Consider the following 13,284-nt stretch of genomic DNA (forward strand, 5'->3'; position numbering starts at 1 on the left):
TTGCTTTCCACCGGCACTGGCCGTGGCACCCCTCTGAGATCGCCGTGGCACCCCAGGGAGCCTCGGCACACAGTTTGGGAACCACTGTCCTAAATAAATGACAGTTAGTTTCTGATTGGTTGCTATAGGCAACATCTCCACTTTTCAAACCCACCAGAAACTCTTCGCTTGATATATTTACCCCCCCGGAATCTAAGGCCCAGAAACTTTGACAAAACCCAATGTCATCCTGCTTTTTGGCACTTCTTCATCCTAACACGTGCAGGGGCGTCAAGAGGAGGGGGAGGCAGATACAAACTACCGGGGCCCTCGGCATGCCTGTGTAGTGGGAGGAGTCACCAACCTTGTGTGGCCTCACCACTTTTAGTGACTATGGAAAGGGCCCCAAGAACCTGCTGTAACAGGGGCCCGAAATTTCCCTCGGAGACCCTCAACACCTGCGGCCCATCAATGGGGGATTGCAGTAATGGTTAAGGCAGCGGATTTCAGATTTTGCCTGTCTGGGGCAGAACTCGGGTGTCAGACATCCATCTCAGATGATGATGTAACTTCCTCCTATATTCCCAACTTTATAACTCTCATTTTCTGTACATGGAGAAACGCTTGATCATGATTAATTTGGTCTTCTCTTCAATGAAATGTTCCGATATACAGTTATATAAATTACTCAAGTGCCGTTCAAGAAAATCCAATAGAAAGGAAACCACTGCACTCACAAACTTGTCTCGGGATATTTCTATTCCACAACATTTTGACCCAGAAGACCGATCATTTTAAAGTGAAAATCTGGTGGCAGTCCAGCTGAGACGTTGTGAAATACAGTTTATTTCTTGTGATATTCCCGTGAGTGTCTCACGGATGACAGGTGAGTTTATGACAGAACTGGGTCTGTAGGGGGTCAAGTGCCCTTCTCCCCCCCACCCCCATTACCTCTGGACACACCCATGTTAGAGAGAGACCTAGTCACAAGAGCTTTCAATCTACATCTTGATTTTTTCCATTGCAGCCATGAGCATATCAGATGTCCAGTTTTAATGGCTGATAAGAAATGGCGAATAGGAATGAAAGGCGGGTTTACTAAGGTGTGTAACGTTTTCCTGCTGGTCATTCCTCTTAGACAAAATGCAGTGATATTACGCCAGTCTAGGGGGCTAATCTAGAGGAAAGAGGGGTGTGACTGGAGGGAAGGGAGGGTGGAGCTACGGTGCCCACACATGGTAACGAGATTAATCATGACAGTTTTTGAGCAGAGCTGCGTTGTATATATGAACCAAATATTACATATGGTAACCCCCCAGAAACAAACTGTACATGGTACGGAATCTGCGTAAATTCCGCCTACCGCCTGCTCCGCCTCTGTACAATGTTAAACTCCATTCTATTCTGATTTCTTGCTGCTAAAATAATCTTCCATGCAGAAGGGACTTATATTTTAGCTGTAAAACTTTAATTAGTGAAAACAGAACGTTTCAGGAATAGTCGCAGAAACCTTCCTAGACAATACCGTGCGTAATAACTGGGAGAGCAGATTAAATTCATTCTCATCTGAAGAATCAGACAGATGGGCCCGGTGTTGTGATAATTGTCAGTATTTCGATTACAGACAATGTCGCTTTTGTAGTCCGGCTTTCTAATCAAACACACTTGTATGGGGTTTAATTTGATGCTGGAATCACGTCTCATGAACGTCTCTATATCATTGTGCGGCTTCAATAATAAAGAGGGTTTTACAGCCTGAAATGCACCAATTTCCCTTTGAAATAAACCCGCAGCTGAAATCTAAACATCTCATTTACAAGAGGCTTTTTTTGTAGTTAAACATTAATGTTTGTACATGATACAGCCGAGCTGTACACCCAGCCCTGACTCATTAATGACCACTCTAGTGATAGGTGATGATAAATAAAAGGTTTGCAGAGGTTCGGGGAGGTAGGACACTAATTGCCTCCTCTGCACAGGGTTTGCTGAGCAGTGAGATATGGACACGACCAGGCTAAAAATAGCTTCCACCGCTATTTATCAATATCAGAGAGCTGAGGAAAGGCAGCCAGGCGGCTCCCTGCGCACACTGCAGAACACAGGCTGAGTGCCCAGTATACGGGGGCTGCTCTGCGCCCACCTAGCCTAGCATTATGGGCACAGTGCCAGGGGTAGGATTATGGGCAAACAGTGATGTAATACATGAGTGTGACACGGTAGAGACGTGAGCAGACGCTGTAGTTCGGTTGCTCTGGGTAACAGACACCGTAGTTTGGTTTCTCAGGGTAACAGACACCGTAGTTTGGTTGCTCTGGGCAACAGACGCCGTGGTTTGGTTGCTCTGGGTAACAGACGCCATAGTTTGGTTTCTCTGGGTAACAGACACCGTAGTTCGGTTGCTCTCGGTAACAGACGCTGTAGTTTGGTTTCTCAGGGAAGCAGACGCCGTAGTTTGGTTGCTCTGGGTAACAGACGCCGTAGTTTGGTTGCTCTGGGTAACAGACGCTGTAGTTTGGTTGCTCTGGGTAACAGACACCGTAGTTTGGTTTCTCATGGTAACAGACGCCGTAGTTTGGTTTCTCAGGATAGCAGACGCCGTAGTTTGGTTGCTCTGGGTAACAGACGCCGTAGTTTGGTTGCTCTGGGTAACAGACGCCGTAGTTTGGTTGCTCTGGGTAACAGACGCTGTAGTTTGGTTGCTCTCGGTAACAAACGCCGTAGTTCGGTTGCTCTGGGTAACAGACGTCGCGTTTCGGACTGTCTGGTTCGTCCTCCACTTCTCGGCTCTTAGATCTGTACAGGCTCAGTCACTTGATGATGCAACCAGATAACTCAGTGATACAACCTGCCCCCCCATAAACAGGGATGATGAACAGCCCATTAGGGTTCATGTAGAACAATTACATTTAGGTGCAAAATTTGCTCTGCACATTAGCAACCGATCAGCAATTCACTATTATCTGTGTAGTGCAAGTTAGACATTAATGCAACTGTGTGACTGACGTCTGTGATTTAGTGCAATTGTTTCACCTGTATACGATGTCAGTGCATGTGCTCTGCAGACATAAGGACCATCTCACATCAGCTGCCTCCGCGGGATATCTGTAATTATTAAGAAACGCTGCAATAGTCAGTTTTCTTGCTGCATAAACATTACAGTCACTTCCCAGTATAGTCACATTCTCACTGCAAATACAATATAAGTGATGCTTTATGTTTAAGCTGTAATCACAAGAGAAGCTAAATTTAGATTAGAAGCTATTTTTACTGCAGGCTGGAATCTGTCTGAAAGCGAAAAAATGATGTTTCTCTTTATATAGCGGAACGCTGACATCTACTGGAGAAGTCCCAGAATGCAATCTGTTTCCTATGTCCTGGTTTTATTAATCTTTCGTCTACTATTGTTTCTTGTTACATTGTAACTGATGCAATGAGATATGCAGATTCTCAGATTATTAAACGGCAGTTTGAGTAATGAGCAGGTCACTCGTGTTAATAATTGTACAATAGACTCATTCCACATGTTTTATTGTATAGTTGCAGAAAAATAAAATAATTTAGTGAGGATTTCTGCCATTAGGTGACATAAAATACTGTATTGAAAACTGATCCATTAAATATATATTTTGAGCTGTTGGTATAAGAATGGTTCAGTGGAAACCAAATCTATTCTATTTCATTGGATTATAACTAATCCCAAAATAAAAGTTGATTTTTATACACATAAAGAAACAAAAAATAACAATGCTCAGATAATGTTTTAGGAATTTATCAGCGTTAAGAACATTTGATGCAGTATATAGATGTTACTGTTTAATGGATGACTATTTCTGGAGGTCTTGCTAGATTCCGAGACCCTTTCTTCAGGCAAAGTTTAATTTAATTATCCCATGGACTGTGATTTTCTTGTGTTTTTGGCTGTCCTCTTTATAGATGGATGAATCGGCTGGGTCTTGCTGCTATCGGGTACACACCAGATGAAAAAGACATCAGACCTAATGAAGGTTATTTAGTAATTTCTTCTTTTGGAGATTGAATTTCATATTTCAGAATAATATTGGGTTACCTGTGCTTCTAGAACACACCCTACTACAATTCTACTCATTTGTGGTAAACTGGAGATATCAGTTGTGATGTCTTTTATAGTATATTTCCCCCAATAAGTACAATTTTATATTCTCGCACTGAATTCTAAAATGATGACCAAACCTGGAAACAGTTTTGTTTGACAGACTGTTGTAGCTGCTAACATCCTCTAGATGTCACTGTTGCTGTCTATTAAAAGCTTTTAGACAACAACTAAACTCATTGATAGCTACTATTATAACAGTGACAGTTTACAAACGGTAATAGAATACACAGCTCACAATATAGCAATGACAAGGAACAGTTTGATCAATTCACGCAACCTATATTAAGTTGATATTATATTTAGTATATTTTCTCTTTAAGTCACTCTTGTGACACTTTCAGAAGACAAACTAAGTCTCATTCTGTCATCAGCAGATTACTGGAGTGAAAGTGACCAGGATGATATAGATGGTTCTATGACATTAAAGCAGGAGCATCCGACCACAATGAGGGATACCAATCATCGAACGTCCTCGGTGAGTCTACCAAGAAAAGCCTACGACTTGCAGAAGCACCGGGTCCGAGATTGACAACGTCCCCTAAATCCCCGGGCCCAGTTGCAGGATTTGCAGTTGGTCGAGCGATGCTAGGTCATAAACTGCTCTAACCTTTGGTCTTCCGAGCATGAGTGGGTTCCAGGGTAGATGGTCCAGCAAACTAGTCTTTGGACTATGCCCTTGAGTATCAATGAATGTTGTGGCCAAGCTTGAGACGTACTTGGAATGACTTGTACGTGAATTATAGGGTGTTATACAAGGAATAGAAACAGTAATCAGTTTATCACTTTTCCCTCTTTGGTAAATAATTCAGTATTGGGAGACACAACACGAAACGGCCGCAGTGCAGTGTGCTTCTTATTCCCTTCCCATAGAAAGTGTTTGGGAAGATATTTGTGTTCCTATATACAGAACAGCAGACATTCCAGATCATTGTCCATGTGTGTCATCCATAATACTAAATAGATTGTAAGCTCCTACAGGCAAGGGCTGCTTGTTTACTTGCAGAGGCGTGCCTAGCCATCCCTTACACTAACTGCCATAAAGGTTTGTATAGTTATATGCACCTTTAAAATAAAAAATATTGTACTTTATCTGAATTGTTAAATCTAAAAACAATGTTATAAAAACTTAATTATAATTCTGCATTAGGAAAACACAGCGTTATATATCTGTGATGCCTGTCAATACATTTCTATTTATTTCCCTAGTTTACCAGTATTGCTGTATTAATACAGTTATACACACATAGGCTGGTGGGTATCACGGTGCAGCTCACAGACAATTTGGGGTTTATGCAAAGTGGGACACACACCAGACTGCGTAGCGTAGCTCACGTGAAATCATTTGGTGCATGACCAGAAATTGGGCGCAGACATATGCCCCTATTCAGATTTAAGGGCGGAAATACGCTATTTTTCTGTGCTTTTTATTAATATAGTAATTGATGCCCATTTTGTCAGCAACTCTGCTTCCACCCTTTATGTCTTTAATAATTTCCAGACCAGCAACAAATTTAATGGGCTTTATAATTTCTAAACAAAAAATTGTTTTTTTTAGTTACTCCGACACATTGTTTCTAATCCTCTTTTCAGGTCAATTCTTCAAGTCCGTTTCCGGAACAGAAGCATGGCCGCCACTTTTCCAGTGAATCCACCTACTCCCATTCCTCAGCCGAAGAGACCAGGCCGGACGCCCCCGGCAGCTCCCACTCCTCCGGGTGTCGGTCTACTTACAGAGAGCGGCGTTCCTGGCAAGACCTCATCGAAACTCCTCTCACCAGTTCGGGGCTTCACTTCCTCCAGACTGTCCCCCCCGACGCGGAGTATGTCGCCGGACGGACCGGAATGTCCCCGGAAAGGAGGAGACAAGCCACGCTACCGGTCCAAAGACGACACAACCATGAAAGAGATGGGCCCTTCCCTCTGGCGGAGTGTCCCAGGGGACACGCGGCCCACGCCAGGACAGAGAAGCAGCGCAGCCAAAGCTTGCCGAGGAATAGGGATGCGAGAGGGAAACCCCGCAGCAAGAACGCGGGTTTGTTGGAGGAGAAAGCGGAAGTGGAGTTCCTCAAAAGGAAGTCTAGCAGTTCCAGTAAAGAAGGTACCGCCAATTATAGATTCCTGTCCTAACAATGACCTATTACCACCTGCCCCGGTAATACTGAGCACTAAGGGTTAAATTAACCCTTCCTCCTCCCAGTCTCTGTTGATTTGTGTGAGCCGACCAGCCAACTCACGCCTGCGCAGTGAAAGGGAAAGCCCAGATGTGGGCAAAATTAAACCAAAGAAAATGATTATAAAAAAAATAAATCTAAATATTCACAATTTTAAAAAATATTTAAAATCATTAAACAGTGATACAAATGCTTCATTCAAAGCATTCAGCTCTTTCTCGATGATTTATCATCTATTATTGCCATCCTGCCATACGTTACGTAGACTTCTCCACGCCGGCCAATAGATTTCCCCAAATCTTACCGCCAGCGCTAGAAGGTTTAAAAGGAAACCCCAGTATCCGAAAATCCAAATAAACTTGTTCAACCCTACAAATCCAATTATAATATTTTATATTTACCTTGTAATCTACGTGAAGATACTTTTTTAGTCTGTGTCCAGTTACTTTCTCCCGGCCGCCTCTAGAGGGCGCTGTATGAAGCATCCATTGGAAAAAACTCCACTAACGCATCACTAATAATACAGCATCACACATTATATGGTTATAATGTATTCTCAGCACAGATTTATCGGGCACTAGTATTTTACTTACATATATCCTACATACATACTATATCGCAGTTATACAGACCCTTATAAGAAATAGTTAGAATTAAAATCTGCACTGTTATATCTGTAATACAAGAAGTGATGTCTCTTGTAGACTTATTAATATTGGTCAATGCTGTAAGATGCCCCCTTCTCCTCCAGATATCAAGAAAGACAATCGGTCAAGCACAGACGGACTGCAGGAGCTCTACAAAACCCTGGAGCACGCCAGCCTATCAGCATTCGGAGAGCAGCGACCGTCAACCAAACAGGAGTTCAGAAGATCCTTTATAAAGAGGTGTAACGACCCCGTTATCAACGAGAAGCTGCATCGTATCCGAGTCTTGAAAAGCACTTTAAAAGTAAGTCTGCAAGAAGCTCTTGGTCCCTTTTTTATTGTAGAAAACACACTGAGATATAATGATCACCCCATATTCGTAATGTGCTGGTGAACAGTTTGAGGCGACAGTTTCTGGAAGGGGCAGGGGCAGTACGGTGGCTCAGTGGTTAGCACTTCTGCCTCACAGCACTGGGGTCATGAGTTCAATTCCCCACCATATCCTTATCTGTGTGGAGTTTGTATGTTCTCCCCGTGTTTGCGTGAGTTTCCTCTGGGTGCTCCGGTTTCCTCCCACACTCCAAAAACATACTGGTAGGTTAATTGGCTGCTATCAAATTGACCCTAGTTTCTCTCTGTCTGTCTGTGTGTGTGTGTGTGTGTGTGTGTATATTAGGGAATTTTAGACTGTAAGCTCCAATGGGGCAGGGACTGATGTGAATGAGTTCTCTGTACAGCGCTGCGGAATCAGTGGCGCTATATAAATAAATGGTGAGGTGATGATGATGATGAAGGGGAGGTATCGATCTAATAGGTTTTCCAGCCTTTTATGGTGGATAATAACTCAGTTTTCACACTATTATTATTAAATAAAATCACTGGCTTCATACCCCGGGGAAGTTGAGCTCTCACTCACAAGAGAGTTTGCTGCGTCTTTACCATCCAGGTGTTGGATCGGATATTGAAATGACTACGTTGTGGCACCACACGTAGAATGGTCAATATTTGTTGATCGAGTTGTCCAAGGATCATCCTGATTTACCAGATAGTAACGTGTCCATTGTTTTCTGACCAGTCAGTGACTCATAGAACAAGTCAAACGTCGATCAACTGTTTGTCCAATCAAACTATGATGAGAGCTCCTGTGGGCAGAAGAGACGTCAGGTTTCCTTTAGAGGCTCCATACACGGCGATATCAAGGCCGGTTTGGTTATGGAACATGAAACATCACCATCTAATGTTAAATACTATCTAGCGAGGAAACCGTTATTAGTCCGCAAGCGACTGATTATATTGTTGTGTTGGGATGTTGGTTGTCTTTTTTAAGCCATGTGACTAACAAGCAGAGGTGACCATTGTGAATTAATAGGCTAAGTCAGGGTTTCCCAAACCCAGTCCTCGGGGCTCCCCAACAGTGCAGGTTTTCTGGATCACATGTGACATAATTAGGACCACCTGTGGATCTGTTACAATGTATCAGTCAGTAATGAATACACCTGTGCTCCAGCAAGGAGATGTGGAAAACCTGCCCTGTTAGGGAGCCCTGAGGACTGGGTTTGGGAAACCCTGGGCTAAGTATTGATTCACCCGATACAATGTCTGCCTCCAGTTTTGGTGATACACAGCCAGTATGGGCGTCACACACATATAACTCCTGTGTATGTAATATATTATTTTTTCGCATTACAGGCAAAAGAAGGCGACTTGTCCATCATAAACTATCTCCTAAATGACCCGGCTTTGACGGCAAAAAAATTCAAAGACTGGAAGCAAAAAAACATTGAGTTTTTCATGGATATTTGTGAGTATAGCGGAACCCTGAAACCTCAGAATGGCGCCTCCGAACTTGCAGCGCCAGCCCCACAGCTCACGCACACACATTCATTCATCGAAACGCACGTCTGACCAGGCGCCACCTGGGAACTTTACCCTGGATTAAGCACTGTCAATTATTATTATTTTTTGTACATAATGTAATCAAAATTGGACTGTACATAGATTGGATAAAAAATTAGCGCCACAGGATGCCTACGACATTGCATGAACAAGCCAGTATTATTATTTGTTGAGTTCCATTACTTTGCTGTCTGCATCAGGATCTGCAACACTTACAAAAATCCATACTGAGTCGTAAAGGAGTTTCTACGCCGCCGTCACCTACACGCAACGGACCTATTAGGTGCCCACCGAAATCTAGGGATGCGGAGAGAGGTTGGGGACGGCCTAGAGCTTCAGATGCATAAGACACGCCCCCGGAGTGGTTCACGCCCATTGTGTTGTGGACCCGCCTCTAGCAAAGCATGGCCACACCTCCTTTCATATAAGGCGTGTCCATGCCTCCATAAAGTAATTTAACTGCCTCCGTTGCGTGCAGGTGATCGGTGCCCTTTATGAACTGTTTATAGTAAAGAACTCCAACCCATTTTATATATTTAGATATTGCAAGCACTGTCTGTATAGGACTCTGCATCTATGTATATAAAATGATGCATAATAGTCAGATGTTATAATACTATATAATATTTCCCGTCTTACATACCTAAGTAGCAGATATAATAGCATTTTGGTCACTTGTAACCAATCTACACATGTTTTTGCAATGAAGAACTCCTCGGAGTAGAGGAAGAGAGGTTCCAGGCTAAACAGAAATGGCTCAGCCCCTTAGTGCCTTAAGATGTATATTGTGCATCCTGCAAACAGCAGTTTCCTTGTAAGAGAGAGAGCTTGGGACACGCACTACCGGGCGAGGGCAGGTTCCGAACTTGTGCCGACCTGTTTATAGGATGCTTCAACCTAAGGTGGCTTTCAGTCTATTCTAAGCGGACTCAACGGTAGAAGTCATTGCAGGATGATCGATCTATCCACTGTGATTCTAGTGCCACTAGCCTGTGACTTACGTCATTTACGATACCATTGTTAGTCTACAGACTGAATGCAAAATGCAGCAGCTCAGTCGTCTTCATCAGGAAGTGAATACTCTTTTGGCGAAACGCGTTGCTAAGAAGATACAACCGGACACCGGGTGCGAGGTGACAAAATCCAATACGTACAATAACAGTGAGCGCAGTTCACTCTGTTCTTCCAACAATCGTCATGTTTAATGCTTATAGTCGAGGTTCGTCTCTTGTTAATTGTTAGCTCTTTGTGTTACTTTCACAGGATAACCGTTCACTACTGTTACACACCAGTGGAGATATATACAGTATTCTGTAACATGTAACATGTATGTCCTGTGGGGATAGCCCATGAGTGACATGTAGATAGTTGGCTATAGAGGCATATTAACCAAGAATAGACATTACGACGTACAGGGCATAAGGCACTTGAATTTAAAGGCATGCATAAAAGTGGATTATAATATATAAGATGAAGTTACATTTATTTTATACGGCATATTTAGGTGCAGACAAGTTTACAATAAAACACTAAGGCCGCAGAAAGGAGATTTTCCTGATAAAAAAAATACTCCACCATAGCAGACGGTGTGATGACAACAGGGATTTGGTGAAACGATTTTCCTAAGGGCAAGTCTGCTATGTTAATTTATTAGCTCAGATCAGTCTACTATATAGCAGGGGGGCACCTGCCCCCTGGGCCGGGCCCATAGTGGGCTACCTTGGGCCACCTGAATTTTTTTCCCTTTAAAATATTCCTAATAGGCTGCTGAGTCAAGTCTTGTCCCCCGGGGCTAAAATTTGCCAGCCCTCCGCTGGAGTCAGATATATGAAAACAAACTACAGCATATAAAATATATGATGTTTACTGCGACAAGTTGAAATATAATTTTATTTATGTTTTGCATTATATCCACTTTTATTCATGCCCATCGTTCTATATAAATGAAAATATATTTTTATATATATTTATTGAATTAAAATGGTGTGTCGACTTAGGGTTCTTTTTTAAATAATATCTCCCGAACGTAGAATGGGGACATTTAGAAATATCTCACTAATTCTATGGATCCGATATCACAGTTTCACCCTCCCTGGGTTTCTCCATCCACCGTTACATCGTTTATCATTAATACCGTTCCGTTGCATCTGTGTAACGGCGTGGGCACTTGTCCTACGACCGACCGTCATTATTTTACTAGTCAGGGTAACAAGGTGATAGCCCTCCACAGAGACTCACAGTCTCACCTGGTGGAATCACTTCCTAAGCCAACAAATCTAAACATATTGATAGTTTAACTTCCATTATACAGGGGATAACAAATAGTATAATGTAAAGGTGACTGGTGATAAACCGTGATATCCCTATTATATAAAGTCAAGACATATATATATATGTTCTTATAATATTGGAATTTTAAAAATACTTCTAATAAATATTTAATTATAATTAATTATAACAATGCAAATTAAAAAACAAAAAAACATCATCACCTTGCATACACTATTTGTGACTGAGACATTAAGGAGAGCAAAACATAAAAAAGGAGTAACTTTGTACCTGGGCAAAACCATGTTGCATTGGAGGGGGAGATAAATTTAAAATGTGGGGACAGATTTATAGTTGGTGTAAAAATAAAGCTATCAAGTATTTGTGTGCTAGATGAAAAAACAGTCAGTATTGATCTTATGTGTAAAATAATAAACTAATTTGCACCCCTTGTATTGTAACATGGTTTGTCCAGGAGCGATCTTTTTTTTTTGCTTTACTCTCCTTAATGACTCGGTGGCAATATATCCCTAGTTGTAGATTATAAACATATTTGATTTCCCAGAAGTTTGAGCCATTTTCTTTTATACAGGGAGAAATATCCTTATATATAATATTTGTTATCCTAATATATCTAAATATGTCTCAACATTCACTTTACAGCACTAGTTTTTCAAAATGGATTTCTCACGGTATCCCAAATTGTTTTCTGCTGAACTGTTTGCAACAATGTATTTCTGGCTGGAAACGTTTGGGAACCTGTAACTGTAACAGTGTAATTTGCCTTGTGTTGGTTCCCTGAGCTTCTCTTCCAGTTATCCAATCACCTCTGTGCAGACACGAGAAGAGAGACGCAAGAACGGCTCCTGCATGAACCCTAAGAGCGCCATGATAGCCGAAAGTCTTTAAAACCTTATAGAACTGCTCTTCGAACACAAACTCATAGATCCTTCCAATTACCAAATTACCGAGCTGTTTCCCGTCTACACATTTCCGGGAATAATGAGCACAGGTCCTAAAAAGCCCCCCCCCCCCTCCACCCGGACAGGTCACTGTGATTACTACGCTGTTCCTGGGTGGGGGCACAGCAAACTGACCCATTAAACTTTCCTTTGCTATTCAAATATTTGCTTCTGGGCGGGATGTTTTGTGTTAAACGAGTCACTGTGATTAATTTGGCTCCTAAGGGAGAGTTATCACTTGTAGTTGTCTCTGCGATTAGCGCACGCTTGTCATTGGAGGAATTGGTACCTTACGCATAGACCAATTACCGCCTAGAAATGAAGGTCGTGTAGGCAGCACTAACGATCCCATAGTGGGTTACCCTGTTCTGGGTCACTGTGCCACCTGCTACCTTTAAATCTCGCCCCCTTAGGCTAAAATTCCCAGCCAGCACTTGATGCTGTTCGCTTCACCAAGGGCATAACGATACCATTGTACCATCAACACCCATTAGTCCTGAATTGGGAATGTAATCCAAGATCTGTAGGAGTTAAGGGTGCCTGCTTTACACCCGGATTATGTATTAATGTATCTGTTCGGCAAAGGGTTGCCAAAACTGCACATAACGAGAGACGAAAACATCGGCAAACCCGAATCAAAAAAAAATTGTAAATAATTCATCTTCCTATAATTCAGCTGAAAAACGTTCATGAATTTCTTACATAAATATATATATATAGATATATATATATAGGCACATATATATAACTGAATATTTTTTATAAATTATATAATAACTCCGTATTACCACAGGAGGAATGTGACACAACCGAGGGAAAAATACTGATGTACAGTATATTACTTATACAATTATTTATTTGTTCTATATGTAGGAAGTTAAAAATTAAAAAAAAAAGAACATTTTGTTAATTAAATATTAATAAAAACAGTTTTGCAAAACAATTGCATCGAGACAGATCTGCACTGAACTTTTTATTGCCTTGGAAATGTCAAGAGGCGTTTTGTGTAAATTGCACCAAAAAAAGTTAAATCTGCATATTGATCATTTTGGTATTCATTTTGCACAGTCTGCAATTGTCCATGAGCAGTGGAACACACAATACACTGTACGCTTCTGATACAATGTGGCTGTTTTTGTATGTATCGAGGTAACATGTACTATCTCCGGTAAATGCTGCATTGTTTGTTTCTTAGAAGTGGACTTTTCCTCAACATTCAACTCATTTGT

At 41.8% G+C, this 13,284-nt stretch overlaps 1 protein-coding gene across 1 annotated transcript in view; it reads left to right on the forward strand.

Moving 5' to 3' along the window:
* Positions 1-13,007, forward strand: part of LOC142101793 (connector enhancer of kinase suppressor of ras 2-like) — a 313,111-nt gene extending 300,104 nt beyond the window's left edge. The window contains exons 18-22 of the mRNA XM_075186220.1: positions 3,913-3,983; positions 4,486-4,586; positions 5,702-6,209; positions 7,034-7,233; positions 8,619-13,007. Of these exons, the coding sequence (XP_075042321.1) occupies positions 3,913-3,983; positions 4,486-4,586; positions 5,702-6,209; positions 7,034-7,233; positions 8,619-8,834 (1,096 nt within the window). The 3' untranslated portion in view covers positions 8,835-13,007. The remainder of the gene's footprint in view (positions 1-3,912; positions 3,984-4,485; positions 4,587-5,701; positions 6,210-7,033; positions 7,234-8,618) is intronic.
* Positions 13,008-13,284: the final 277 nt, after the last annotated feature.

Source organism: Mixophyes fleayi, chromosome 9, assembly GCF_038048845.1.
Source record: "Mixophyes fleayi isolate aMixFle1 chromosome 9, aMixFle1.hap1, whole genome shotgun sequence".
NCBI lineage: Eukaryota > Metazoa > Chordata > Amphibia > Anura > Limnodynastidae > Mixophyes > Mixophyes fleayi.